At 36.8% G+C, this 25,139-nt stretch overlaps 1 protein-coding gene across 41 annotated transcripts in view; it reads right to left on the reverse strand.

Moving 5' to 3' along the window:
- Positions 1-25,139, reverse strand: part of PTPN13 (protein tyrosine phosphatase non-receptor type 13) — a 201,180-nt gene that overhangs the window by 53,604 nt on the left and 122,437 nt on the right. For 19 of the 41 annotated variants that reach the window (XM_070614381.1, XM_070614375.1, XM_070614374.1 and 16 more), the window contains 10 exons: positions 23,916-23,990; positions 23,617-23,791; positions 21,448-21,601; positions 21,039-21,177; positions 20,146-20,298; positions 16,943-17,125; positions 14,022-14,184; positions 8,967-9,384; positions 8,727-8,824; positions 7,096-7,152 (listed from right to left, as the gene is read on the reverse strand). In XM_070614381.1, the coding sequence (XP_070470482.1) occupies positions 7,096-7,152; positions 8,727-8,824; positions 8,967-9,384; positions 14,022-14,184; positions 16,943-17,125; positions 20,146-20,298; positions 21,039-21,177; positions 21,448-21,601; positions 23,617-23,791; positions 23,916-23,990 (1,615 nt within the window). The remainder of the gene's footprint in view (positions 1-7,095; positions 7,153-8,726; positions 8,825-8,966; positions 9,385-14,021; positions 14,185-16,942; positions 17,126-20,145; positions 20,299-21,038; positions 21,178-21,447; positions 21,602-23,616; positions 23,792-23,915; positions 23,991-25,139) is intronic. The other 22 variants (XM_070614412.1, XM_070614411.1, XM_070614398.1 and 19 more) reach the window with 2 other exon arrangements.

Here is a 25,139-nt window from a genome sequence, read left to right on the forward strand (position 1 = left end):
CCAATTTAAATGTTAAAGCTCATTAATAGATTACTCAGTCACTTTAAAATTATATTTTAAATAATACCACCATCCTATATTTTGATAGTGATTTAAGTTTACAAAATGACTATATGTTATCACATTAATTCCTCATAAATGATTCCCTATGAAATAAGCATATTTCAGTTACAAATGAGGAAATAAATCTCAAGCAGTTAAATGGTTTGACCAGGTTTACTCAGTCAATACAGGCAAGGCCTGAAGCTTAAACTTAGGTTTTCTGACTCCACGTCTATTATATCGCAGTTGATGTCCTGAATTTGACAATGCTCAATATGTTAAGAATTGCCCACTAATAAGTGGTTGACATTTTTATTTATAATGAGTAAAATATTTATGGTGAGTTCTGGAGTACAATAGCAACAAGAAGAAACTGGATTTATTTTTTTTAAATCCCATTAATAATGACTTGGCTAGCACATTTACATTCTCAAAGGACTTTCATTTATTTCTTATTTCATTTGTGGAACAACCTCACGAGGTAGGTAAAGAGATTTTTAATCACTGTTTTGCAGATGAGGAATAGAAATCTGTGACTTGCTCAACATTACAGCTAGTATCACTGCCCAGCAAGATGCCTTAGGTCAGTACTTGATAAATGCTGGTTAGATAAACTGAGTGAACGTTAGCATTAGAACTAGAATTTACTTTTTCTTATTTGCACTTACTTTTTTTTTTTAAAGTAGGCTGATCATTCACAAATATCTCCTAAGTTAAATCAATTAATACGTCACTTAATTGTCACGTTAATAAAATTACACTATTTACTTAGCAATCCGAGCATTTGAACACACACATACTCTTCTTGTTATGGGCTGAACTGTGCCCCTTTTCCTCCAACCCAAATGTATATGGTGGAGCTCTAACTCAAAGTACCTCAGAACTTAAGAATATCTGGAGACAGCATCATAAAGAGACAATTAAGTTAAAATGAGGTCTTGGATTAGGGTGGGCCCTCATCCAATAGAACTGGTATCCTCAGAAGAAGAGGGAATTTGGATACAAACACGTGCACACGTGTCTACAGGTGCCAAGGAGAGAGGTCTTAGAAGAAGTCAATGCTGCCAATACTTTGATCTCAGACTCCAAGCCTTAAGAACTGTGAGAAAATAAGTTTCTGCTGTTTGAGAGACCCAATCTGCAGGACCTTGTTATGGCAGCTCTAGCAAGTCAATCCACTTCTTAACGTCAATTACAATGTGATGGTTCAGACTCATCGATGTGTGAGGTGGTGGCAGTGGTGGTAAATGAGTTCAATATACTCAGAAAGATATTTTAACTAAGCCTTCAAATTCATCTCCACATGGTTCTCAAGCATATTGAAGCTTTTTGAAAATTACAGATTATCTGCCAACATATGACTACTCAATGATTTAAAATTGTACTAAAATGTTATATAACAAGTAATATACAACCTATATTAAGGTTTAAATGATGCAAATGTGATACTTTATATTCTAGAAATAAACTCCTTTAATTTCAGGAAATAGTAACAAAAATGACTTGCTTTTCAGAGTGAATTAACCTTGTCCCTTAAACACTAAGTATTAATGCCAATTTGCCAGCTCCCCGTAGCATACGTGACCCTATTCTGCTGTTTTGTTTTGGGCAAAACTTAGTTATAATCAATAAGGGTAGTAGTAATTCAGTATTTCTAATTAATTAATGAGATTCAAAAAAAAATCACTGGACAATGGTGTGAAGAGCCTTATATATTAGAGAGACATATATATAAGCATAAAATCCATGAATTAGTTAATGCCTAGCTTAATATTATCATCTAAGTATCCAAGATACTTTTATTCTCTAACAGACAATTAGCTCTAATTTTCAGCTAGAACCAAATACAAAATACAACAGAACAAAACCCATAAAATAAAACAAAGGAGTGAGGTCACGTTAGGTATTAAATGTAAACTTCTGTCACCATTATAAAGACAAAGTCCATTTGCTCTATACAGTGTTTCTGTTCTCAACTATAAAATTGATCAATATTCTCAATGTTCCTAAGGAATATCTGCTAGAAGCTAAAGGTATTGAGTCAAAGAATAAAAATGCCATTTTCTTTATTTTCATTTCCAACGCAGGCACTAATAAGATTGATTAATTATTTGGCTAAAAAGTATATGTGTATATGCGTGTATGTATGTGTATGTGTGTGTGTATTTCGAAGGTAAACATTACTGGAATATATACACACACACAAAAATAAATGTGCAATATTTTTGTGTGTTCATTAACTTGAAGCAATAGATTAAGCTCTCTATAGTCAAGGATTCACCAGTGAGATTTGAGCATTCATTCATTCACTCAATTATTCTTTCATCTTTCAAATATTTACTGAACAACTTTCCTGTCAAAGTCCTTCACTAGGCAATTCAGGAAAATAAAATGACATAAAGTATATGACAGCTGCTAGCACAGTAAATGTGAGCTGAATCAGGCAAGAAGAGCAAAGATCTGGCCTGACTGGTAAATAGAATGTTATTAAGACTGTCAATGAAATAGCTGCATTACGAAGGCATGAGTCAGATCTATAAGAGTGGAGAGGCTCTTCCTGCCAGAAATAAAGAAGACTTCAAGGAAACGGGGTAGGATTTTAATAGGTGGATTAAGGAGATGGTTATACAGAAATAAGAAAGGCATTAGCAAAAGCTGAGATGGAAAGAAGGCAGAAAGGGTTCTGGGGAAATGTTATAGATCAGTTTGGCTGGAGTACAAGATTGAGTAGGGCAGAGTTGAATATTCTTTTGGGGAGGGAAGCTTAGTTAATCCACTGTTTATAAAAAGATGGATTTTTCTCTCTCTCTTCCCCCAATATAAAGTGACTTATTAATGTGAGGACAAAAGGAGGAAGGATAGATGTTGGTGTGCAGCTATGTGTTACTAGATGGTCCTATGTACCATGAGTTTCTCTTTACCTTTGTATTCTATTCATGCAGATGGTCAAAATACTTCTCCATTGGTTTAAAACAAAAGGGGGAGGAGGAAGCACCTAAGGGTATATAGTACATGGCAACCAAAGTAAACATAAAGATATTTATAGAATTCAATGACGATTATATAGAATTTACGAATCTCTGAAAGTGAGGCAGCTAGATATTTCAAGCACCAAGATATTTCTGAGTTGTTTGAATTACTACACCAAAACAAGCATTAATATTCAGAGTATATATTTTTAAATCCTTAGAAGAAATTTTCTTTTCCCACTAATATACTCTATGACTACAGCAAATTCTGCAAATAGTTTGAAGTGAAAAAGAACCTCAACTTGAAATGTTCACTTCTTTAACTAATACATGCTGGTGTCATTCCCAACAATGTTTACCTGGGAAATATTTTAACAATAATTGATAAATGTATAATTTAGAAGTTAAATGTATACCCTCTCTGCATTAGAAACCGTTGTTCCAATGTTGCCTTTCTCATCTCTCATCAGGTTCATGTGGACATACATAGTCCCCAACTAGAATAACTGTAGACAACAATAATAGATATTTCTGTGAGTAAACTAATTGAATTTCCTAGTAAGAGCATATTTCTGATAAGGTCAAAGCCATATCATCTATGTAAGTATGAGTCAACACTTTTCTGCAAGAAAAACTAATTTTCTTGGTAAAAGATATAGACCCTTGTCAACTATAAGGCAGCTCCGTGCCACTGATTCTAAGAGAAACTGGACAATAGGTAGAGGAGACTCTGGATGAATCCATCACTCACTCTAAGGAAATGAATCACTTCAAATCCAGACAAGGACGGGTCAGTAGCACCATATTGGCATAAAAATAAAGAGAGGTATTTTTCATTGTTATACTACCTAATATAGTAACTGCTCCGATGGTTGGTAAGGGGGATCATGATGGAAACTTCGGTGTTTTTATTTCTGTGCCAGCACTAATCAGCTGAGTGAATTGGGGCCACATAACATCTCTGAGACTCATTTAACTCATCCATGGAATGAAAAAGCTTGGTTTGGATAAACTTTTAAGTTCCTTTCAGTTCTCAATTCAGTTGACTCTATTTTTTGCTGCTGGTTAATTCCCTTATCTGTTTGTGAGCAGTTTGGACTCTTTTACTATAATTTTCAACCTTGTATGTATTCTAATTAAACCTTAGATGGAAAAAACTAGCATTTAAAATGACATTGGTCATTGATACCTGACTAAACAAAGTGTGTTTTAAAATTTTACTTCTGTTTGTACATTTTATTAATTGGAATTAAGATTGCTCATAAACACAATAATGAGTTTTAATATTGGGAAAACAGCTTATTTCAGTGTCTGTACCAAGTTACTCTGCATCAGAACAGACTATTTTTTTTTTTTTAAAGATTTTATTATTTCCTTTTTCTCCCCAAAGCCCCCCGGTACATAGTTGTATATTCTTCGTTGTGGATTCTTCTAGTTGTGGTATGTGGGATGCTGCCTCGGCGTGGTTTGATGAGCAGTGCCATGTCCGCGCCCAGGATTCGAACCAACGAAACACTGGGCCGCCTGCAGCGGAACGCGCGAACTTAACCACTCGGCCACGGGGCCAGCCCCAGAACAGCCTATTTTACATGAATTTTTTGTTTGTTTTGGTTAAGAGTCTCGTGTTTGACCCCATTTTTGTGGTTTGGACAGGAAAAAAGATGACAAGTCTAGCTAAAAGTTATTTTTCAATTGTGTAATCCTGAATTATAGCAAAACAAGAAACATGAAAATCAATTTTACAAAGTTCTTGCATAGGTTCTATATATTTTCTGATTTTTATTCTCTTAGGAAGGACTATTACAAGAAGTGGGTATTTTGAAAGTTAAGCAGCCTTTTCTTGGAAATCACTATTAATGAAAAGATTGGAATCCTTTCCATATCTGTTTCCTAAGATTAGAAGATTGATGCCTTTTTTCTTTTTTCTTTCAAGCTTCACATTCTTTAACGGTCCCTCAAAGTCATAAAAGGTTAAGATTGAATTTTATTCATTGGTCCTTGTATTAAGTGATGAATAATTCAATATTAACTGATGCTCATTTCTGATTTTCTTCTAATAATCTTGACCAGCAAGGAAGAACACTGAAATTAGACTAAGTCATCCTATATCTGACTCATGGGCAAGTAATTTAGCTTTTTGATCCTCAGTTAGCTTATTTAGAAAAACATGTTAGCCATGCTCTATTATACGAACACTCAATTCTCAACAGAGCACTAATTCAGGGCTACTTGGGCAGATTTAAAGAGAATTTTGAAAAAAACCTAGACTTGTCTGCAAGCCAAGTGGGCACACCTCCATAGGAAGGTGGACTGGCTCTTTCTCTGTAGGGGACAGGTGGGAAGATGAGGTTTTTAAAGGTTTAAACGGAGACATTACCCTGCACAGGCTGCTCCTTTGGTACCCAATGTAAATCCATATGCTTTTCCCTAGGTTAAAATACACTTCAGGTTCTCATCCTTGAAGCGGTTATTATCCAGCTTCTTTCAAAAGTTTAGCTGGGAGAAATAATATCTATGAATAATTAGGCATTATTATGCTAGGAAACAGTCTAAAGAGTGGATGAGAGTGTGGGCTCTGGAAACAGATTTCCTGCACACAAACCATGGCTCTAGCACTTGCCAGCCCCATCACCTTCTGCACAACTCAACCTCTCTATGCTTTAGTTTCTCCTATGAGAAAAGGAAATAAGATTAGCACCCACCTCATGGGATTGTTGTGGGGCTTAAAAGAGAGATAAACAAAAAGTGTTTAGAATGGTGTCTGGCACACAGTAAACACTCTGTAACTATTAGTCAATAATTACCACCATGATGAACATGTTAATAACTGAGCTATTTTAGGTACAGAGATATTCTAAACAGTCCACATGAGACATCTGATCATCATAAAGCTATACACCAGGGTCTTAGTAACCCAGGCCCAAGTAGTACAAATAAGTTCACTAACGTTCTCTTTAATGATGTGCTCTCAGATTTTTTGAGGATACATTAAAAAAAAGAGAGAGATGAAAAAATCCTTCATTTGCTATGAGTATTTAAGATATTTTATGTATTTTCACTTTTCAACACAATTTTACTTCCAAGAAACATTTTCCTCTCTTGAAGAGTTGGTAGGCGTATTTCTACTAGAGAATGAGAATTATATCAAATAGCACTCTGGTGTTTGACAGTTTGGACCTACAGAAACAGCAGTTTCATGTGGTTCACCTCCTCATGCCTTCATTTTTGCCTTGGCTCCAGGAAAATTAGAATTAAACTTAAAGCCTTATCAAGTTTAACTATATTTACACTTTTGATTAACATATTTGCTTCTTTCTTATCCGGCTTCTGATTATTTCAACTTTGAAGAGTTTGAGGATAAGACACAAACATTTTTGGAGGAAAGTAGTATATACGTACTAATAAAACGTTCTTTCTACATATGAAAGTTGTTAGAAAGATCAAATAAGATAATGTATGTACATGAAAGTATTTTGTAACCTAAATTCTAAAAATTTTGAATCTACTGACTTTCAAGTCACTACAAAAAGCTTCTTCCTACAATTAGACTCCTTCTAAACTACAAACCTCAACATTTAAAAGTCTTCAAACTCTTCCCATAATATTTAGGATAAGACACAAAGCTAGTCCCTGTTTATAAAGTTCTCGAGCTTCACCATGGCCCCCACATGCCTCCATACTGAGACTCCTGCAGGTCACTGAATCTCTTCTCACATGTCTCCATGTCTCCGACCACACTATGCCCTGGGTCTGGAATGCTTATCTGCACCATTGTGCCTGAATAAACTCTTTTTTAATCAAAATTACCTCCCACTTGTACTACTATCTTAGCTTCCCAACTAGTGTCCTTATCTCTCATTTGTCATCTCCCTAGTTCATCAACATTAGCCTAAATTACAGGTCCCATCATATCACCATGATGTTGAAAAGTACAACTCTCCTTTGACTCCAATGTGAGGCCTAAAATCCTTGGCACAGTTTGACTGGCAATGAAGACTCTTCATTATTAGGTCTAAGACTATCTCATAAGGTGCAAGAGAAAAGATATGATGGAAATGAGGGGAAAAATATTTTATAAACCTACCATTTTCTTTTAAGGGTACTTGGGATGAAGAATTTCCAGAACTATGCAAAGTCATTCCTGTGGTATAAATTAAATTATTAGACAGCTTATAAAATGGTCATATACTAGATATAGAAGTAACTTCTGATAAACTCATAAAAATCAATAAAACATTAAGGCAGCAACATTTTCTTTTGTTTACACTCAGGAAAATCCGTCTTCCCACAACGGGCATAGGTATTATTTTTAACGTCCAAGTGAAGAGTATCAACTTGTTTTGCAGAATAAATTTAAACACAAATGTATTATTTCTGACAACGACATTTTGGTATGTCAAATATGAAATGATGAAACTGGAATGAGTTTTAAAAGCATTTGTTCAAAGAAAATTCAATAAGAATGAATAATCAATCAAAAAACAAACGCAGAAAATAAGTTCTCTTTCACTGGTGAGTTTTCTTTTATCTGTGTTTTTCTATGGAATGTTTACTACTCTGCATCTGATATGTGATGAGTTTTTATGTAGACCAAAGCCTCCCTTTTATTAATAAAAATAGCTTAGAATCTAAAAGAGATCCTGTTTTATGTGAATATATTTTGAAAAGTATTTTCTAAAAGATTCAATCAGTGTCTTCTTAGGCTATTTTCAACACATAGGGTGACCTATAGGACAAAATCTTGCCTTTTAACTGTTTAGTTTTTTTTTTAACCAATTCAAATTGATGATAGCATAATCTCTGAAAGTTGTAGAAGCTACATTAATAAAGTAATGTTGCTTTCTATTAATTTTATCAACTATAGTGTAGAGTTTTCTTTTGGCTTCATTTACTCCACATATCCCCAATTCAATTACACAATGAGAAAATACTTTTTAACTTTGTGAGTTGGGGTTAAATGACCAACCTTTCATCTAAGGGAGAGTTAATTAGTATTATCTGGCAAAACAACAGCCTAAATTTTGTTTCCTTTTTGTCTCTCCAGCTGTTTCCTATTTTGAGTAGTCGTTCAGACCTCTGTGCTTAAATATCGACTCTTCTGAAAGATTGATTCCAGTGTGTTTCCCTTTTACAATGCATAAAGCAACAGGAAACCTGAACTGTTTATCTTATAAGGTAGTGTTGTATTTATAAACACACACAACTTCTATACTTAAATAATTAATAGGCCCCAGCTAGCTGGGAGAATTTGAAAAAACTTAAATCAACTAAGAATTTCTACCTATCAACCATAGCACATTTCATAAAATTATCCATTTTTAGAGACAATTCCATTCATGCTAAGCTGAAAGTACCCTAAATAAACCTTTCCTCAAAAAATATAGCATTCGTGGAGTCCACTCTCACAGGCTTGTAAGGAAAACCCAAAGAAAGCCTATTCGAAGCCTGGTATCAAACTGTCTGGGTTCTCTCAGAAAGATGGTCATAGCTTTTAACCGGGATCAAGAGAAAGCTAAGAAATAGTCTGTGCCATGAAGCAATCACAGATTAAGCCAAGTCTTGATTTGACTTGATCTATTTTAAGCAGCCTAAAGTTCTATATTCACAGTTTTGGCTATTAGAACATAGAACCGAAAATCATTTCTTGGTCATTAACATGATCTCGTTCATATGAGCACGATACGGGAGAAAGAAGGGAGGCATGTTTATGCTGACCTATAACACATGCTTGACCAGGGTCTTCAAAGGATGAGGAGTCTGATTCCTGTTTCCTCCTTTCAGGACTTCTATTTAAACTTGCAACAGACTTTGAACTAAAGAGGGAAAAGGAAGGTAGGAGGGGGAAGTGTCAGCGTAAAAAAATATGGTGAAAATAATAAAACATCAAAACAAAAATAAATGTACAAAATGTAGAATTTACAAATATGTAGTTGGGTTAGGTAATTATGTTCTTACTTATTAAGTTTTGTGAATCCTGCCAAAGATTCTGTATCAGATCTTGCCGTCTGGTGAAATGGTTTTCCTACCAACTCCACAACGGTTTGTGGCAGGGATTCCATGTTAACAAGGACATTTTTCCGATGAGGAAAGAGAGAGGCCTGACTGAGATCGTGGTATGATTTACTCATCCCTCTAGGCTTCTCCTCCCAGGAAGCTTTGTCACTCTTCTCTTTTGCACTGTTTTGCAATGGCTGGTAAAGCGACAGCTCTGAGCAGGAGAGCCTCTTCAGAATCTCCGCTTGAACCGACAGAGGTCGAACGGCAAGTTTGTTCAGGGTGCTGCTGGCCAGACTGCCAGTGCTGATTGCTCGTCCCATATTGAATCCTCTAACGGACTCTGCTTGGAGGTTCAGGCTCCTAAACGAAGCTCTCTCTACAAGGAAATAGGATTGCTTTACACGATGGAAACACCGCAGTACCTTTATGAGAAGAGTTATTTTAATAAATAAAATACAGCATGCAGTTTTGAATTGCTTTGATTGCCAGCATAAGCGGGGAGCTGTCAAAGTGCAGCAATCAAGGGTTTTCAAAAAGAGGTTGGAAGGTCCTGGTTTTCATACCATCTCTCCATCCTTGTAGCTTTCTCACAGCCAGAGCCTGGTCAGCATTTCCTACTTCATCTGATGATTCTCTTGGATCTAATAATGTATGGGCTTCAGGCTTGCTGACCCCAAATTTCCAATTACGTGTTTCAGTGAGAAATGAGAATGACATTTGAGAGAGAAATTTTCAAGACTAGTAGTGTCTCTACTAAAACATCAGCCATCCAAGGATGGGGAGAGGGAGAGATGAAACCTGGACAGGACGACAGGGTGAGATCATGCCTGAAAAAGAAGCTGTGCAGAGAGTTTTGCCCAGAGAAAAAGTTCTTGATTATTGTATCATTAAAAGCTTATAGCAGGTTGTGGCGATGGTTGCACAACTCTGTGATATACTAAAGACCACTGAATTGTACACTTTAAGTGGATAAATTGTATGGTATGTCAATTATCTCTCAATAAAACTGTTACCAAAAAAAAAAGCACCTTCACAGCAAATTATTTCTTTTGTTATTTCATTACTATGCTAATCCCACTTTCCCACCTTGTTGACTTTTCATGATTTAACTGAGGCACAGAGGCCATGGGAGAATCAAATATTACTTGTCTTCTCTTGTTTTGGTTTCTGTTAATTAACAGGATCAAAGAGCTGGGGCTGTCTTTATGCTTCAATTCCTTTCACTCCTAAATACACACCCAAAGTCTTCCTTTAGAGGCTAAACTTAGAGATACTTTATAATGAGTGGTTGGCTGTTCTGTTTTTTGAGAACCAATGTCATGGCACTATTTGAACATTTGAGGCTATAATCAAAAGCATTCCACCACAGAATTTTAGCTTCAAAATCCTTTCATGTAAATAAAGGACCAGGAGCACAGAATTTCAAATGATTTAGTTGTTCATGTATTAGTAATCCACGTCACCAGACACCCCGTCTTGTCCCCCACAGAAAGTACCGATCCTGTGCTGCGCTCTATTATACAGCTCAACCGTTATGTAAAACAGCTGGCAAAACTTCCTTATAAAAGAAAATGTCAAATGTTGCTGACTTAGATCTTTAGATACTATTTCGTTTATCTTCTAAATCCTAGGAAGATTAATAATCAATATTTCATCTCAGGCATAAACAGATAGGAAAACACTGAAGGTTTTTAATATTCATGCATCAGAATGAAGTTTAAGTAAACAAGTCTCATTGTCACCAGGAAAATTCAACGTTCTTTCTCTGAAGTAGAAGTGGACACCACGTTAAAACACAATAATGAAAAGAAGATTTCGGTTTAAAAATTCCCAGAATGATCTTTAGCTTAAAATACAGTTTTTATTAGAGTATCTAACATTATTTCTATTTTTTCACTCTGAGAGTAGATTTTAATCAAAGATGCAAAATCGAGTCTTATACAGATTCAATCACCAGGAAATGCCTTTACACTCGATAGACCTCTTCAGCCGAAGGGAAATGTGGACCAAACTTCGGCAGGAGTAGGGACAGCCCATTTGGTTTAGGTCATATCTGCTTTGTAAACATATCAAGGATTATGCTAGTCAAATCGATTCACAGCCTACTTCTGTGTAGGACTTAAAATATTGCATGTATTTTTGGGATGGGATCATAAACCATCCACCTACCTGGTCTTTCCTACTGTCCTTCACCTGGAAAGGAGTCCAGTATGGACAGTGAGGATGGGAAAGGACACTAGAATGAGCCTATATCCCAATACTAATGTTTCAGATTTGAACTCAAAGGCTTGCTAGTTCCCCACTAAGTCTGCAATCCACACGTCCTAATCTGTTTGTGCTACTGTTCAGTCTCTTGTACTGTTTTGTATTTCTTTATATTATCAACTTAATTCTATGCTATTTGAGAAGAGGGACTTCGTTTATGTTTGTTACCCTACAGCACCTACCATGGTGTCTTACAAGTAGTAAGTGCTCAATAAATGATTATCAATCAATTTAATTCCATTCACTTTAGTTTTTTGGAAACTCAACAAACAGAAGGAGCACTGGATTAGGAATTAGATCAGGGTTCCAGCCTCGTTTTACCTCTAACGATGAGGTTAGGCGAGAGACACTACCTTCTGTGAATCCGTTTCCTCATCAGTAAAATTTTGGACTTTATGGCCTCTAAGGTTCTTTCTAGCACCAACATTCTAAAATTCTAAAGAAGTAACAGACATTTGTTAGCTCATCAACCTCCTACAGATAACATCAATTATTTTCACTCGTCTAGTACAGACAATTAAGTAGGCAGGTAGTTACTTCTAAGCCAATTCTAAGCAGAAAATCATTCCTTTGAAGATCTACCAAAATCTGGGAAAAGATGTAGATAACACTACCTTAAAGTGCTTTCCCATATGACTTCAAGGAGGCACAGCTGTTGTGCTCCTAGGAGCAAACCTGTGAGATACGTGAGCATTCCTACTTCATCAATGAAGAGAAAGAGACTTCCAAAAGTCAGTTATGTTCCTAAGGTCATCCCACTGCTACTATTATGACTACTACTACTAGTACTACTACCACTACTAGTACTACTAGAGGTGGTAAAACGATGATGATGGTGATGATGAAAATAATAATGAATATTTATTCAATACCTACTCCGTGCCAGACACTTTTAAAGTACTTTACATGTATGAATTCATTTAACCTTCACAACAACCTCATGATGTAGGTGTTATCATTATAATAATCATTTTATAGTCAGGGAACTAGGCAGAGAGTTTCAGTAACCTGAGAAGGTTTCAGAGCTGTAAGTAACAGAGCAAGGTTTGCACACTGGCAGTCTGGCTGCATAGTTCATGCTCTTCACTACTACACTCTATTGTTCCTCAGTATAAGAAAGGTGAGAATGGAAGGCTGGCTTCACAGTTTTGTCTTCTGACTCTTTCACGATAGCATACCACACTACATCTGTAACTGTTCAGTTCTGGTTTGTATTGAATAGAGTATTAGTCCAAGTAGGAATACTGATAGCTCTACTAAGTTTGATATTTCACTATACTTTGAAAATATATAAGGCCATACAAATTTTTAGCAGAGTAAAGGAAAGAAATAATAAGATTATTTTACAGCAGTAGGTATCATATTTTAGAATGCATAAAAATCATTACTGTGGAAAGCCTGTTAAAATGCAGATTCTAGGGACCCAATGCCCAAAGACTGTGATTCACTAAGTTTCAGGTAGGTTTCTGAAATCTTCATTTTTTTTTTTTTTTTTGTGAGGACGGTCAGCCCTGAGCTAATATTCGCTACCAGTCCTCCTCTTTTTGCTGAGGAAGACTGGCCCTGAGCTAACAACTGTGCCCATCTTCCTCTACTTTATATGTGGGACACCTGCCACAGCATGGCTTGATAAGCAGGGCGTAGGCCCCCACCCAGGATCCGAACTGGCGAATCCTGGGCCGCTGAGGTGGAGCACGTGAACTCAACTGCTACGCTACTGGGCAGGCCCCCTGGAATCTTCATTTTTAATAAGCAAATAGCCCCTACCATCTTGATTTTTAAAGGCTGAGAAACATCTATTCATAGGTTGCCATGACCCCACTCTAATCCTATGGGGAACATATTTTCCATGAGACTTCAGGATGTGAGAAAGGTTGGATAAGAATCCATAGGGCTCTGTTGCACAAGGTCATCAGGGCAACTCTAATTTCTACATGTGGTCTTGCAGAGTAAGTTTTAAATATTTCAGTTCTGGCTGATATATTTTTTCAGAGCTGAATTAGTTTCTTCTGCTAGTTCATTTTCAAAAGGAACTGAAAACACTCTCCTGACCATTCATATTGGGTACTGTGGTTATTCATCTCAGTCTCAGAACAGGGACACACCCAAGTAAAACCAACAGGTGGGAAACCTGCCCCCCTACCCCAACTGTGACAGCATAACTTCACCATCCTGGGTGCACACTTTCCCTGCCCCTTGCCTTGTTTCCCATGCTCTTTCCTTCCTTTGGAAAGTCCTCCCATTTATCTTCAACCTACTAGTTATTTTTGTCTTTTAAATTCCAATTCAAGTGCCACCACTCAAATACTCTAGCCTCTAATCTCCCTCTGCTCTTGTGGTGTAGATCATAGAGTCTGTATGATATAACCTGTTATTAAAACCGGGACCTTCTATTGTGTATTATTGTTTCATGCACGATGGTTGTACCTTCCTAAATAGTGTGCAAGTTTACCATGGGCAGAGAATATGATCCAAACTTTTACAGTATTTACATCAGGTAGCCTAACAATAAGCACAACATAGACATGTCAACAGATACTCCTTGACTGATCTGGGGTGCTGTTTTCAAAATGAATATGAAGTTGAAATCTTGGCTTCATTTGTGACATCTTTATAAACTTGACTTAGTCATTTAAAAATCTATATACCTTGTTAATTTTCATCCTAAAAGAGAAAGTGCATTCAAAATTTGTGACAGAAATCATGCATCTGCCCTGGAGTCCTCTGACACAGCTTGCTTCTCCTTACCCAGGTCCTGGGCATCTTGGTTGCTCTGTCTTGCTCTCATCTGCAGCTGGAACTTATGCTGGGAAGAGCAGAGCTGCAGCAGGTACTGGCATACCTTACTGTTGTCTGTCTGGAAGGCGTGTTTTATTCCATCCGATGTGTTCTGCAATGTGATTTTCTTTTTCTACAATATTAATCAGGGGTATAGATAATTAGGATGTTTTCCTATCACTTTATTACACGACCAAATTCTGTAAACAGTAATTAACAAGTAGAGCTATTTTTATTTCACATTATTAGGCGTGGCTATTCCTTGACCTACATCTAATATAAATATAAAAAATATAAACCTGTATTATTACAAGTTCAGGAAATAAGTATTATTTGCCACTTTCAGAAATTACAGCCTAAATCAGAATGTCTATCAGCCACCAGCAAGGGAAAGTTTCCTTTAATGAGATTATTGATATTGTGAGTTTTCTGCAATGTGTACAAATACCAAAACTGTTTGAAAAAAGAAATGACAAGAAATATATGTTCTATTTCCTTGAGTAAAGAAAATGAAGTTCAATAAAAATTGATTTATTAATGTATAATAATAAGAGCTGTGATTCAGTCAAGAAGAATCTTGGTGGTATGAAGGCTGGGACGGAAATTGTGGGAAGTTAAAAAAAAATACTGAGAATGGAGTGGCACTGGATAACACAGCTGCTGGGCTGAGAGATGAAACACATCAATATTTAGAGACAGTGATTCTTGCCAAATTCAGGGCAAGGAGGAGAACCACAAATCAGTTTTATCTCCTTGATGTTTCTTGAAAAACAAAATTTTGCCACCTGTGTGGTGAGGCTTGCAGGCCATCCATACGGCTTAAAAGATTAGCATTCAACACACCGGGGACCTCAGACTAATGTCTCTGGAGAATTGCTCAGTCTAGTTAGATTCTACTCTAGCTCTTGGCTTCTTTGACTGTGCAGATTATATCCTCTACTTCACATCCCTTGATTTTACTTCAAATGCAGAAACAGGCATAGAAAAGTCAAATTTGGTACGCTCACAAAAGATACAACAACAAAGTATTACTCAAACTTCAGTCACGCAGGTGCCATCTTCATAATTTATAGTCTCGTTTATTTATAAATTTTTAAATTGACTTTGCTTATTTACATAAATTCACTTAAAGAAACTTTATATCACAATTGTAAATAGAAAACTAGTACCACTTACTATAAATACAATCCAGCTATAAAAATATGTAATCAATGCAATAAAAAAATAAGATTATTAAATTCTAGCTAGACGTTGTTGCCAATGAAATCTCTGGGACCTTGTTCTCTCTTTGTTAAAAAAAAGAAATCAGCAAGTATTAGAGAGGAGCTTGAGATGCAGTAGCATCAAACTAGTACCATCTTGACTATCAGCAGTATACCTACTTGGGGAATTTTCTCCTAACAAACATACCACTTAACCACTGTCAAGTAATTCCCAAGGATGCTGAAACTCCACAGTTGTAAAGCTGTACAGGTTTGAAACAAATTAGAAGAATATCTGATTCTTTCTAAGTGTTAACAGATAAACTGGACAAGAAACGTGTCCAAGGGCATTCAGTTGTGAGAGATGAGAAGGGCAAAAAGTGACTTTGCCGTCTCCCCAGAGGCTAGTGGAAGAAAAAAGGAGGGTTAAAAAAGAGAGTTCTGTGTTAGAGAAAGAACTCAGGATAAACAAGTGCCCTTAAACACAGGAACAGTTTGCATGGGAATGTGGTCTATTCTCTACTACCAGAGATCTTTAAAAATGAGCTAATCACAGCTAGTTTTATATACGGCATATTGGCAAATGACACGGAGCTGAATGCTCAATGGTTATTTGACTTCTTGACTTTTCAAAACCAATCCAAATTAAATCTGCATTTAATTAATCTAAGGTTTCCTCCAGACATTTGCTCTGCCAGGAATTTACACTGGAGAATGTAAATTAAACCCAGGTAATTTCTTGGTCTTGGCAATCCTGGGAAAATGAGAACGGTCTCGGCTTTCCTGAGAGAACATATTATTACCTGGTGGTCTTAGTGGTACCTCTGGGTTTCATAGGAAACCAACCAACAAACCATCAGGTCTAGAACTGATTTCAAAAGTCTCTAGGTTGAAGATTATCCAGAGTCAGCTGGGACCTTGAAATTGATATCCTTATAAACGCTGTTCTGGTGAGACCACACTTCAGCCCAGATAGGAACTAAAAATGTCAGTAGTGTCTGAATACCATTAGGAAAACAAATACCTGAACACATTTTTGATTCACCTCTGGGGTTTGACCATTGTATTTCAACGTTCAGATACTCCAACTATGTCCAAAATCAAAACATGCCTTTAAAAAGCTATGTTTCACAAACATGATTTTCTAAAAATCACGTTTCTAACTTTATCCCCAGAGAACATACACTAAAACTTAAAACTGCAGAAAGTCCTGAGACTAGTTCATAAAATCCAGTAAATCTCTGGACCACTGAGATTCAAACACAGTTGCTGTGAGGGAACTATCACTGAGCTAGACAAAGTTCACTGGAGCTAAGATAATTATCTATCTTAAAAACATTAGAGCGGTTTCTCTACGTGAGAAAGTAGAACGTAGTATAAGTTCTGAATTAACAGAGTTGTCAACTTAGTTGTAATTTAACTAAAATTAATTGAGCATATAACCAGCTAGGAATGTATAAGATTCTTTTAAAAATCACCTCCTGAGAAAACCAAAAATGAATGAAATCTCAATAATTCTTCCTACAACTAAGAAAGAAGAGTTAAATAGTATTAAGAGGCGAATATTCGCCCTACTGAACGGTAGGGTCTAAAATTTACTTAAGGAAAGTCAATTAATATGTAACATTGAAATTGAACTTGACAACATCTATTTTAAAATATAACCATAAGGGGTTAAAATGGACATACGGAAAAAGAAATCTTCTTGGTTTCCCTCCACGGAAAGCGAAGGACCAATGTGCGAACTCCGTTGTGAACCTCAAACACGAGGACGCCTCTAGGACAGACTCCAAGCAGTATCCCCGTCTGTGACTTCTTCTCAGGGTGCACCCGGTGAAAATGAACCCCATATTCTGTCAGTCTTTGGCAGACCTGTTGGAACAACAGCAGTGCACCTTGCTAAAAGGTGGAAGATATCGAAGTTGTACCAATGTAGTTTAACATGGAAAGAACAGTCTTTTCAACAAATGCTGCTGGAACAAGTGGATATTCACACGGCAAGAAAATGAATCGCAACCTTACTTCACCCGGTATATGAAAATGAACCCCAAATGGATCACACACCTAAACATAGGAGCTAAAACTACAAAACTCAGAAAAGCTTTGTGACTGTGGGTTAGACAAAGATTTCTTGGATGGGACATTAAAAGCACAAATCACAGAAGAAAAAATTGATAAACAAACTTAATTAACATTACAAACTTCTGCCCTTCAAAAGTCAATGCTAAGAAAATGTAAAAGCAAGCCAAGATTGGGAGATAAATATATATAAAACATATATCTGATAAAAGGAATTGTATCCAGAAGATAAAAAGAACATGGACTTCTCAAAAATAAGGAAATATATAACTAGAAACAAAAATGGGCAAAAGATTTTATTAGACACTTCAACAAAGGAGATATATGAATGGCAAATGAAGACACAAAAGGGTGCTCAACATAAATAGTTGATTAAATTAAAACCACAATGATATACTGCTACTTACCTATTTCAATAGCTAAAGTGAAAATGACTGAATTACCACGTGGTGTTGAGGACGTGGAGCAAACGGCAATCTCATACACTACTGTCTGCTGCATACTGTACACTGTAAAATCCTACAACCGCCTTGGAACAGCTTCTCATGAAGTTAAACATATGTTTACCATAGATCCCAGCAACCCACTGGCTAGGTATTTACTCCAGAGAAATAAAAGCTGCATGTTTACACAAAAATGTGTATTTGAATGTTTATAGCAGCTTTACATCTATCAACTAACAAAAAAAAAAAAATAAACAAATCACTGTATATCTGTACAGAGGAAAACTAACCGGCCATAAAAAATGAAACAAAATACTGACACACACCACACCATGGACGAACCTCAAAAGTATTATTTTAAGTAAAAAGAGCCAGACACAGGAGACTACATAATACAGTATTCTTTATATGAAATTCTAGGGGAAAAAAAACCGTGGTGATAGAAAGCAGATGAGTAGTTGCCAGGGATGAGGGGTGAGAGATGGAGCAGGGAACACACCACAAAGGGACGGGAGGGAACTTTCAGTGTCGGAAATGTGCTCGATCAGGGGTTGGCAACCTCTTCCTTCAAGGGCCACACAGTAAATATCTGAGGCTTTGTGGGTCATATGACCTCTGTTGTAACTAAACGCTGCTGTTGTAATATAACAGCAGATATAGACAATATAGAAACAATCGAGTACGGCCCAGTTCCAATAAAACTTTATTTACAAAACAAGCAAGCCAGTTTGCTAACCCTTGTTCTTTTGATCACTTTGCGGAAGTGGTTGCTTGACTGTATCTATTTTTCAAAACTCACTGAATCAAACACTTAAAAGTGGTAAATTTTATCGTAGGTAATTTATACCTCAATAAAGCAGATTTAAAGAAAGACATACAAGTTTTTAAAGGCAAGAGGAAATATAGTGGAAGTGTAACCTTAGAAGGGTGTATTAAAGAAATTTTTTAAAAAAACTTCTTAGGTTAGAAGAAAGATGCTAAAGTTAAAGAAAAAAGAGTAACAGGATACACTATCAGGAGTAGGGCAACCTACTACGCATTAAGCATGCTACCTACAGGGGGAAACTGAAGCTCAGAGAGGTTGAGTACATTGCTCAAGTTCACCCAGCTGGGTGAAAGAAGAATTCAGATGCAAAACTGTCTGACTACAAAGCCCCATGCAAATTCTTTCCACTGTGCTAATCTGCTTTCTACATTTATTCCTACAGGCATAATTTGATATTTACTTCCTACAGGTACAGAAATGTAATAACAGAGGAAAAACATAAGTACATAATTTAATGTCTTTAAATGCAGACTCAACTTAAACAAACTGCCTTGCCTTTCTTACCACAAATCCCAGATAACAGGTGGCGTAAGTCTGTGAATGAAACCCCTTTATAGATATTCTTAGAGCTGAGAAACTTGGCTCCCTTCAAAATGGAGCAGCAATTGGAAGGCAGACTGTTACATCCTAGGGAGCTGAAACAGGAGAATGTTCTGAAGCTTTCTCTTTTCAGTAGAATACTCTCTTATATTTGCCATTCACACTGCAGATTTACACAGTACCATCTCTCCCGATTATAAATGCCTTGGTACTTATCTAATGTCTCACAGGAAGCTGGTGACGGAACTAAAAGCATCAGCCAACTTTCCCAATATGAATTAGTTGGCATGAGTGGAAAGACCATTTTTAAAGAGTGTACTTGAATTTTAGCCTTTTAGGAAAAAACAAGGCAAAACAATTCCAGAATCAGTATGAACTTGCCTCTCATATCCATCCAGTCACAAAATCAAACTATTTCTTTTTTATAACATACCTTGATTTAGAGAATATGGAAAAGGATAAAAGCATAGAATCCACATCCAGGTAGATATGGGTCCAAATTAGTTTTGTCCCACATACCAGCCATTGACTGGAAACATTACATTTCCTCTTTGAGCCTTACTCCTTCTTTTTGTATTTTTATTGTTTTGCTGAGGAAGATTAGCCCTGAGCTAACATCTGTTGCCAATCTTCCTCTTTTTTAGCTTGAGGAAGATTAGCTCTGAGCTGACGTCTGTGCCAATCTTCCTCCACTTTATATGTGAGTTGCTGTGAAAGCACAGCTGACAAGTGGTGTAGGGCCGCACCCGGGATCCAAATCCATGAACCTGGGCTGCCGAAGCAGAGTACAGCATACTTAACCACTATGCCGCAGGGCCAGCCCCTCAGTTCCCTCTTTTACAAAATGAGAATTAAAATACCATAGTTTTAGTCAAGAATAAATGAGATAAGGCATAGCATCAGTTATTCCTACTACTGGCATCTTTTACATATATGTCCTCCAACACTTCTTCCTTACTTTGAAAAAGATACAAAGTTTATCATTTGTAATCTTGCATACTTACCTTTAAAAATTCTAACTCTGTCTCTTTTTCAGAAGCTCCCACATAGGTATTATGCAATTTGGGTAACTCTTCTTTAATATAGGATAAATCAAGTTTCTCCATCACTCTGGGAGGCAAATAATGCTCCAGTCTAAAGTAAGACACACCATGAACCTAGAAAGAGAATGCTTTCGTAAGCAATTCTGTTTGCCTTCTTCCTCCTATCTTAAAGTCCCTGCATCAACTAAGGGATAAGATATTTCTATTTATACTTCTCTCTGAGGAGTGAGTTTTAGAGGAAAGGCATTGTCTTTCTCTTTTATTCAGGGAGGTAGAAAGGCTGAACTGACTGGCAAGCTTGAGGAGAGACTGACAGTGAAGGGCCAAATGTCACTATTGTTAAGGGTTAATGTAAAGGTTGCTGCTTGAGTGGCACAGTCTCTTCCCCTTGTTTCCTCCTAGACCCACTTGTATTCTAGACCAATAGGCCTTGAACATCCGTTCTCCATACGGTGAGCTCTCCTAGCTTCTCAGCCATCACCGTATGGATCCATGTGGAAGGCAGAAGACTCCTTTGACCCAGATTTGCCTGATAACCCTTGTGTCTAGTATCTATTAGTTAGAAATTGGGAGAAGGAAGAGTAAGTGCTGGATATCCCAAAACTGTGAAACAGAATAATTTTAAACAAAAACCAAACAAATGAAACAAAAAATAAAAGCAAAAAGGAAATCCCACACTATAAGATTTTATATAACCAATGTACATGGGGAACCTGATCATTCTGAGGCACCAAACTAGCCTCAAAAATCTCCAGATCTTAACAGCAAACACCTCAACCAGGTTTAGTCTTTAATTATGCTGAGGATAAGAAGACCAATACAAAAGCGGTCCTGGAGAAAAAAATAAATCCTACCTCTGGTTGATAATCTCCATACTCAGCCTGGAGAGCCAAGGATGCCAGCAGTAAAGAAGTCTCATCATCACAGTGCATCCTTTCCTCCAAGATATCTTTCCGCAGCTGAAGATAATACTGATGACAGGTCAGAGTATGTCTGGAAAAATAAATACACAAAACATTGAGGCTTTTGATCTTGAATCTTGGGGTGATTTTTATTATTGGCGTGTATGTTTAGTTTCCAAGATGGTTTATTACCAACCTTTTAAGGCACGAGAATTTAATAAAATATGTTGAAGGAAGTATTTCTTTTATGACAAAAAAAGACACTGTCATTGATCAGAATCAAATAATTCAGTATCAGTAAACTAAAGGGTCAAAAGACCAGGGGCCAAAAAGAGGAAAACAAAAACCCTTGTGTACTCACTGTATTAGACTAACATCATCCATGAAAAATTTAATTCGGAAAAACAAAGTAAAATTAACAGTGGCTTTGCTCTTTTTCTTTGGTTCTTCTTTCCATCCATCTGGGGCCACTTTGGTTAATTTTAAATCAGGATCAACAAAGAAATATTCATTATCTAAAAGAGAATGAGAAAACATTCAGATAAAATAAAAATACTTTAATGTTTTCTTCTGATTTCTTCCATTGTTTTGTCAGACTTGCACAAAACAGTCTCACATGAGAAGGAAACAAGATTGTTAAGAAGTGTGGCAGAGAGCTCTGAGGCAATGCATGTGGATGGGTGGCAACACGACTCAGTCTTTTAAGGAGGACTCTGAGACAGGCCCGGATTCAAGTCCGGGCCACACCATTTACTACCTGTGTGACAATGAAAACATTTCTTAACCTTTCTAGATGTCAATTTTCCAGTCTATAAAATCAGGATGGGGCGGCCCCGGGGCCGAGTGGTTAAGTTCACGTGCTCCGCTTCAGCGGCTGGGAGTTTCACTTGTTCGGATCCTGGGCAGAGACGTGGCGCCGCTCATCAGGCCATGCTGAGGCAGTGTCCCACACAGCAGAGCCAGAAGGACCTACAACTACAACATACAACTATGTATGGGGGAGCTTTGGGGAGAAGAAGAAGAATGGGGGGGGAAAAAAAAGGAAAGAAGATTGGCAACAGATGTCAGCTCTGGTGCCAATCTTTAAAAAATAAATAAATAAATAAAATCAGGATAGAGGTAATTTCTGCTTTATAGGGTTGTTGCCGGGATCAAATGACATAATAGAAACAAAACACTTGGAAAGAACGTGGCACGTGGTAAGCATTCAATAAATATTAGCTATTATTTATTATTCTTGAGCTATCAGCTGAAACCTAGAAGGAACAAAAGTTATTTTATTTTTTAATGCCATCACCTAAATAGTATTGCCTCCAAATACAAGATTATTCAATAAAGTCTGACTTAACCATAATGTTTAAGAAATTAAGTGTATTATAAATAGAAATTGTGATTAATTGAATATCTTCATATAGATAGTATTACTTGATTAGTCTAAAATTGTAATTAGTAAAGTGACAGAACATCAATAGGCACTAACTGAATATTTACTGGATGACTCTACAAAATGAATTATTAGTTTTTAAGGAATAAAAACTCAAACTAAGTTGAAGGAAATCTTTCTTTTTGACAAAGACAACATTATCTTGATCTTGTGGGGTTTAAGGATGATTTGATCCTTCAATTCTAAGTTAAATTTAGAGGTAAACAAGAATCTGAAGTATTGAAGAATAATTTATAATATAATGACTTATTAAAGAAAGATTAATTAAAGCCCAACTCCAAAGGGCTTCTAATATTGCTATGGCAATTCTAATTGATAAATAGGAGTGACTTTTACTGAAGCTGTGCTCTGAGACCACTGTGGCTGTGAACATCGCAGAGTTCAGTGCACACAGGGCTTAGAAAACAGGGGAATGATATTTTCAACCAACAACTGACAACATTTAAAAAAGCCACTGCCACTAGGATAGTAGGCTAAAGAAGCTGATGTGGAGCTTCAGAAATAGGGTCCTGCTATATATTCAGATGCATATTAGCAGGATACTAATTTCTAGAGTACGTATGTAGGCAACTGACATATATATGGTCCTCCAAAAAATAACAATTAAAACCTTCTTTTTTTTTAGATTTTTTTATTTTTCCTTTTCTCCCAAAGCCCCCCAGTACATAGTTGTGTATTTTCAGTGTGGGTCCTTCTATTTGTGGAATGTGGGATGCCACCTCAGCATGGCTTGATGAGCGGTGCCAAGTCCACACCCAGGATTCGAACTGGTGAAACCCTGGATCGCCGAAGCAGAGCACTCGAACTGAATCACTTGGCCATGGGACTGGTCCCCTAAAATCTATTTTTATATAGCCGAAGCCAAATAAAAATCTTCATGGTCAGGTGCAGAGGATGCTAAAAGACACTACTATTAAAACAAAGCACCTAGTTAGGAGAAGGAAGGGAGTTCCTACTTCCTATTCTCAATACTGATATGTACATGTAGTTAATATTTCCCAGAACAAGGTCAGGCATAACAGGTACAGAAAGTCAGCTTGCTACCAATTTTTCATAGGAGACCCTGAATTTAAAATGTCTTCGTACCTTTCAGGGTAGCTAAAGCAAACAAATGATGTTCCACCAAGCCAATATGGGCCACAACCATATCAAACACATCTTTACATATAGTTTTGGTATCACATGTTAGTTCCAGTCTCTGCCCACTCAGAAGCATTATGTTTACTTTTCTTCGGTTATCCTCGTTCTTTCCTTTCTTGGTCTACAATTGAAAAGAATGAATGGCATCTAGTAAAGTGAATATTATAAGAATTTTAACTTTTTTTTTAAAAAATCATTACTGAAATTATTTTCTAAGAGTAACACAAATTGCTTTTATTACTTACAAGGATAGACTGTGGCAAATCCAAGGATATAAATGGTTCAATCGTCATTTTCACAAACTCAGGGCCAAAGAAATTCTGCAAATCACATAAAATCAATATTTTTTACCATTTATTCTAGCTCTTTCCTTGAAAGGAAAATAATGTAATAATAATAATAAACATGTAAAGCCACCTGATTAGAACAAAGTGATCCGAAACAAATGCAGAAACTTTCAATAAAGAAGTGTGGTGGAATTTGCCAAGAACAGGAATGGAATGTGCCTTACACTAAGTGTGAACAAAAGTTTCTCCTCAGCTTCGTTTTCTACCAGTGATGTCAAATGTAAAGCCTTGCTTTATCCTGTTTTACAAGTTTTTCATTTTTTGGCTTCCAGACAGATTAAGACTCTCCAAAAAAATACTACTCTAAATTATTGAAGTGACATAGAGTTATCAACTCTATAAGGATTTGGGTTAGTATTGCTAATGTGCGAAGCGACTGAACAGAATCTCTTTGTTTCAGAGTGATATTCAATTTGTCCTAAAACAAGTCACGGTTAAAGGACATCTACTTGGCTATTACAAAAAACACATATCCATCTGTAATCATGTTCTTGGAACACTGTGATGCCGTACCTTTTTGTTCTAAACAGTGACGACCAGGGATGGTATAGGTATCACAGCCTCTGCTCCCCATTGCTGCCTCTAGTAAGAAAATAATATCTCAGGAGCTGGGGGGACGCAGGAGCTGGGGAAAGTGGAGTCTGCACACTGTCTTTACTGCTTCTCAATCTGCTCCTTCCTTTTACCTCTCGTACATCCAGAGGTTTCTGCCAAAAGGGAGTCCGGCAGAGGAGATAACTTAAAACAAGTTAGACTCCAGGTGGGAGCAGGATTCAGAACAGTCTGAAAGATTATGTTAAAATGGGCAAAAAAGTAGAATGAAAGCATGGCTAATCTTGAGGCCAAAGGCAGGTGGTATGTGTGTGTGCGCGTGCACACACGCATGCATGCATGTGTTTGAACTAATAGAGGTTACTGGAGTTTTATGTTTGTTGGTCTCTTCTTTGCATTTGGTTGTACAGCTCATTTGGTTGGTTGGTGTGAGAATTCTATCCAATTAACCAAGTGTGGAACATGTGACAGATACCATTTAAGTAAAAGTTAAACATTACGGGTTTGTTAATACTCAACGAACCAATAGGATGCATTTTAAATAGAATTGAAATAGACTAGAAAATAGGG

This window comes from Equus przewalskii, chromosome 3, assembly GCF_037783145.1.
Source record: "Equus przewalskii isolate Varuska chromosome 3, EquPr2, whole genome shotgun sequence".
Taxonomy (NCBI): Eukaryota; Metazoa; Chordata; class Mammalia; order Perissodactyla; family Equidae; genus Equus; species Equus przewalskii.